Here is a 5,933-nt window from a genome sequence, read left to right on the forward strand (position 1 = left end):
ACATCTCCGCCTAAAGGCAAGTTATATTCACTCTCTGCTCCAGAGAGGGAGGCTATGGAGAAATATATTTCTGATTCTCTAGCAACAGGGTTCATCCGTCCTTCCTCTTCTCCAGCGGGGGCGGGGTTCTTTTGTGGGGAAGAAGGACGGGTCTCTGACCTTGTATTGACTACGGGGTTGAACAACATCACGGTAAAGAATACTTATCCTTTGCCGTTGATGTCTTCAGCCTTGAGAGGTTGCAGGAGCCTCTGTCTTCACAAAGTTGGATTTACGTAATGCTTATCATTTGGTTCGCATCAGGGAGGGGGATGAATGGAAGACCGCCTTTAACACTCCCAGGGGGCATTTTGAATACTTGGTTATGCCTTTCAGGCTATCCAACTCTCCAGCGGTCTTCCAAGCACTTGTCAACAACGACATGCTGCGAGACATGGTCGATCAGTTCATATATGTCTACCTGGATGATATATTGATTTTTTCTGCGTCTCTCCAGGAACACGTGCAGCATGTCCGACAAGTGCTCCAGAGGTTGCTAGAGAATGGGCTTTTTGTCAAGGCGGAGAAATGCGATTTTCATGCACAGTCTGTTCCTTTTTTAGGTTACATCGTGTCGACTGAGGGAGTACGCATGGATCCTGAGAAGATTAAGGCTGTGGTGGAATGGCCAAGCCCAGATTCCCGTAAGGCCCTGCAGAGGTTTCTGGGATTCGCCAATTTCTACCGGCGTTTCATTCGCAATTTCAGCCAACTAGCCGCCTCTGACCGCCTTGACCTCCCCAGAACGACGTTCAGGTGGTCAGACGCAGCCGAGGCTGCGTTTACCAAACTGAAAGGCTGCTTTGTTTCAGCCCCCATCCTTATTACCCCTGATCCTTCACGTCAGTTCGTGGTGGAGGTCGATGCGTCAGAGGTGGGGGTAGGTGCAGTGCTATCCCAGCGCTCTCCTCAGACGACAAGGTGCACCCTTGCACGTTTTGTCTCATCGCCTGTCCCCAGCCGAACGCAATTATGACATTGGTAACAGAGAGTTGTTGGCAGTCAAGTTAGCATTGGAGGAATGGCGCCACTGGTTAGAAGGGTCGGAGTACCTTTTATTGTCTGGACCGATCATAAGAACTTGGAATACATTAGAACGGCTAAAAGATTAAACTCCAGGCAGGCTCGGTGGTCTCTTTTTTCGGTCGTTTTGATTTTACTCTCTCGCATCGCCCGGGTTCCAAGAACATCAAACCCGATTCTTTATCACGTATTTTTGACCGTTCCGAACGCCCGTCTACTCCCGAGTGCGTTTTACCTGAGACCATATTTGTCTCTACACTCACATGGGAGGTCGAATCGAAGGTCAAAGCGGCCTTAGAAGGGGTAACGCCTCCGGCACGTTGCCCACCGAACCGTTTATTTGTGCCTGAGGAGTTACGGTCCAGCGTTATTCAGTGGGGACATTGTTCCAATGTGGCTTGTCATCCAGGAGTCAGTCGTACTAATTTTTTAGTCAAGCAACGATTCTGGTGGCCGCTCATGGCTCGTGACGTTCACAATTTTGTCTTGGCTTGCTCAGTCTGTGCCACTGGTAAGTCTTCCAATCGACCCCCAGATGGGTTACTTCAACCGCTGCCGGTGCCTTCGAGACCCTGGTCCCATATCGCTCTAGATTTTGTCACCGCCCTCCCACCCTCCCAGGGTCACACGGTAGTTTTGACCGTGGTGGACCGGTTCTCGAAGGCAACCCATTTCATTCCCTAGCCCAAATTACCCTCAGCCAAGGAGACAGCGTTGATTGTCGTTGACCACGTCTTTCGGTTACATGGCCTCCCAATGGACGTGGTTTCCGACAGAGGACCCCAATTTGTGTCCAAATTTTGGCGAGAATTTTGTAAGTTACTGGGGGCGACTGTCAGTCTGTCCTCAGGGTTCCACCCCCAGAGCAATGGTCAAACTGAGCGAGCCAACCAAGATTTAGAAAGAACGCTGCGATGTATGGTATCCAAGAATCCTTCCTCGTGGAGTCAACAACTTTCTATGGTGGAGTACGCCCACAATACGTTACCAGTGTCATCCACGGGCCTATCTCCGCTTGAGTGTAGCGAGGTTACCAGCCACCAATTTTTCCTAGTCTGAATCCGAGGTCGCGGTCCCCGCCGCCCACGCCGTCCAGAGGTGTCACCGCACTTGGACTAGAGCCCGTGAGACTCTACTCCAAGTGGGGTCACGCACCAAGGCCAAAGCCGACCGCCACCGGTCTAGGCCTCCCGTATACGTCGCTGGTCAAAAAGTGTGGCTTTCTACCAAGAACATTCCTCTCCGCTCCGTGTCTAATAAACTTGCACCCAAATTCATTGGCCCGTTCACTGTCACCAAGATCATTAGTCCGGTGGCAGTCCGCCTCAACCTCCCTCCAGTGTACAGGAGAATTCATCCCGTCTTTCATGTATCTAAAATAAAGCCCGTTTTTCATTCACGTATTAATCCGCCGGCCCCGGTTCCCCCTCCGCCGCGACTCGTAGATGGGGAACCTACTTATTCGGTCAATCGTATTCTGGACTCAAGACGGAGGGGACACGGATTTCAGTACTTGGTGGACTGGGAGGGTTACGGTCCGGAGGAGAGAAGTTGGGTTCCGGCTAGGGACATCCTGGACCACACCCTTATCGATGATTACAATCGACAGGTAAGGGAGCCTGGGAACGCCAGGAGGCGTTTCTAGGGGGAGGGGTTCTGTCACGGTTCAGAAATCCTATGCTTCCTCCTTGTCTCGTGCTCGTTGTTTATGTGTGTGTGAGTGTGTGGGCGTGCCGACTCTTCGGCGCTGATCACGCTCCAGCTGATTCAATCTCCATCACGAGCTGCAGCTCATCACACCACCTATAAATACTCACCCAATTCTCATCTCCTTTGTCAGATCGTTGTTTGTGAGTCCCAGTTGTGTTTGGTCTCGTCTTCGTTCCAGTTTATGCCGTCTTCGTTCCTGTTCCTGTTCCTGTTCGTGTTCTGTGGATGTTATCTGAATTTGTCACGTCACGTCACGTCAACACTTCTCTTCACGGACTCATCTGACCATCAAAGTCCCTGCGCCACAAACCTGTATCTATTTCTGGACTGTAATATTTATCATTTTCACCTTACCAATAAACTGAGTTACTTGCAGATTGTTTCCGAGTCTCTGTCATGACAGTTACTAGCTGCCTCAGTGCAACATTATATGTTGGTAAGTCCAATATATGATTAACTAAAATTTTAACTTACTGATGGAGACACTGCTATAATTTTCTGTGTAGAATTTATGACTGCATGCATAGAATGTTCTATATGTTTTTTTTTATTTGAAAATAGAAAAACTCTAATTGTAAAGCATTTTTAGTGGTCTTACACCTTTGGACATTATTGTATAAATATTAGAGATAATTTAATTTTTCCAAAAAGTTTGTGGTTTCATTATTGGAAAGATAAACTCTTTCTACTTGAACATATATATAAATACATTTTGCATCAAAATAATTTTCAGTTGAAATGCTCATTCCTGTATAACTAATGTGTTTTTAGGCAATGGAACTATAATAACGGCTAAGAGTTGTGCTTTACCAAATGGCTGTCCAAGTGGATCCATCAACCTTGGCATTGGAAAGATCACTTCTACCTGCTGTAACACGAATCTCTGTAACTCCCTAGATGCTCCAGGTATTGAACCTTACTGACATGTAGTTATTGAACATTTAGCCTAAAAAAAACCTGGAACTTAATTTTCTTTCAGGAATTGTAAAGTCAGCTGAAATAGAAATTTGTAAAGGAAGCTGTGTTTTCCTCCTGTAGATCCCGCTATTGTCCCCAATGGAAAGAAATGTTACTATTGTGATGGACAGAGCTGCTCAAACACACTGAGCTGTTCAGGGAGTGAAGAAAGCTGCTTTGCGGCAACAGGTGTGTATCTGGTAAAGGAAGAAGATTAAAATTGATATTTTTATCTCTTTTATGTTTGAGCATTTGATACAGATTATGTATACCAATGCCCTGCCCTGACTGACTCAACCCTCTATCTTTTCATCAGGGAAATTCGAAAGCCAGCCAATAGCTGTAAAAGGCTGTGTCTCTGCATCTATTTGTAATTTTGTCTCAATAATTGGTGCATTTGTTGATGGCGTGTCATGTTGTTCAGGGAACTTGTGTAACAGTGCTAAAAGTGTCACTCAGAGCTTCCTGTTCCTCTGCTGTTCTCTGCTCTCCTTCATCCTGCTGCACTGAATCCAGCAGCTCTTCACATTCTGTAGATGCAGTAAAGACACAATATGATGTGCTTTACAAACAAATAGCTTGTAATCCTACAAATAGGTAATCCTCTGTACTGTCTTTGATTTGGTGTGATGAATTAAAAAATATATGCTACCGGCAATTGAAATTTATTTATTGTCTACACAAAATTTGATGTTTGAAATGAATTACTTTATATTTTCTGAACATTTACTCAACTCATTCCTGTCAGAAACTGCAGAAGGATGTTCAACTAAATCCATCTGTGATATTAGATCTCACCTTTGCAGCTTCATGTATTTTGCTAAACTGCATAATTGTTTGTTTAATGTGCTTTTATGCTCTTGCGGTAAAAGAGGTTAAAGGTGGTGAACCTGTAACTCAAGGCTACATAAGGGGCTAATGGTGCACAATGTCTTCACCATGCAATGCAGACTTTCTCATTGTGCTCAACACCCATATTTTTTGTATGCTTAAAATAAAACTACTGATTTAATTTAATTGAAATACTTTATTCTGTACTTCCTACACTGGCAAATAAAAATCCAACAGGACACAACAAATCACAAATTTTTGCAATTAATTTTGAAATGAATCAGTTGTTTCACAAATACAGCATTTTGTATCAGTACCGATATTATAAAAACACAGGGAAGGTTGATTATTTAATCTTCCACTTTTTCACACAAATGATGTTGCTCTAACTATTAAAAAGAAAATAATGTAGGCTATATATTAGGATTCATATCACATTTTTTAATGACATGAAACTGTAGCAGAAATGACAGCGTTCTAACAACAGTTAATAGCAGAATACATTAATGAATGACAATGGACATTGAACATACATAAATGCTTAAAGAAATAAAACAAAATAGAACATAAAATAGTGTATTGAAGACCAAGCTCCAGTGAAATATCTTCACAATCCTCTATGATGCCTTTGAGTTAATCATTATCTGTATTTTGCTGTGAATGAATGGTAGTTTCTCTCTGCAGATGATGAGGTTGTAGGATGTGACAGCATCTGAAATGAACAATTGAGTTTAGATATACAATGTGTCTCCTTTCATTTGTTTATGTGAAAACAATTGTTTATGAAGGCCAAAATGTGATCACTTCACAATGTTAAAAGGAAAAAGTAATATAAAGTCAAGGGATAGCTGGGTATGTTTATGCATAAACCCTGGTAATAAAAAATATCTAACAAAATGGACCAAAAATTCAATATCTTTGTTACTTACTTAGTGAAGAAGAGGAGAGTATCCTTAACTGAATAGAGCTGGTCACACGTGTTCTCTTAAACTAAAAAAAGAAAAGACATAGAAAACCAATTAGCATTTGAAAGTTATAATTTAAAGACATTTACATTATTTACCTGTTGAGAGTGTGTTGACAGTCTGTGTAGTTGGATGGCTGAGCTCCAGAAAATCAGTAATGAAGCATCTTAAGAGTGTAGCCTCGTTTAAGGTTTTACAGTAAAACAACGACAGCAGCATGTTGTGTGAATTATGTTTTTATTGACGTGAAAAATTGTCAGTGCTCTTAACAACAGTTATTAGTTGAATACATTAATGAATGACAATTGACATTGAACATGAATAAATGCATAAAGAAGTAAAACAACATAAGAACAAAAAAATAGATGTGATGAAGATCAAGTTTCAGTGAAACAATCACAATACAAT

At 42.6% G+C, this 5,933-nt stretch overlaps 1 protein-coding gene across 1 annotated transcript; it reads left to right on the top strand.

Moving 5' to 3' along the window:
- The first annotated feature begins 3,068 nt into the window (after positions 1–3,068).
- On the top strand, positions 3,069–4,705 carry LOC131528539 (urokinase plasminogen activator surface receptor-like). The gene is made up of 4 exons (XM_058757761.1): positions 3,069–3,208; positions 3,544–3,678; positions 3,811–3,918; positions 4,046–4,705. Exons 1-4 carry the CDS (start codon positions 3,169–3,171, stop codon positions 4,237–4,239), a joined length of 477 nt encoding a protein of 158 aa, XP_058613744.1. The 5' UTR covers positions 3,069–3,168; the 3' UTR covers positions 4,240–4,705.
- Positions 4,706–5,933: the final 1,228 nt, after the last annotated feature.

The sequence above is a fragment of the Onychostoma macrolepis genome, chromosome 21 (assembly GCF_012432095.1).
Source record: "Onychostoma macrolepis isolate SWU-2019 chromosome 21, ASM1243209v1, whole genome shotgun sequence".
In the NCBI taxonomy this organism is placed as follows: domain Eukaryota; kingdom Metazoa; phylum Chordata; class Actinopteri; order Cypriniformes; family Cyprinidae; genus Onychostoma; species Onychostoma macrolepis.

Excerpts from the sequence above, each read along its gene's own strand:
- LOC131528539 (XM_058757761.1), top strand. The coding sequence starts at position 3,169 with ATGACAGTTACTAGCTGCCTCAGTGCAACATTATATGTTG. Across the intron at positions 3,209-3,543 it reads CAGTGCAACATTATATGTTG|GCAATGGAACTATAATAACG; the intron begins GTAAGTCCAATA and ends ATGTGTTTTTAG. Across the intron at positions 3,919-4,045 it reads AAGCTGCTTTGCGGCAACAG|GGAAATTCGAAAGCCAGCCA; the intron begins GTGTGTATCTGG and ends TCTTTTCATCAG.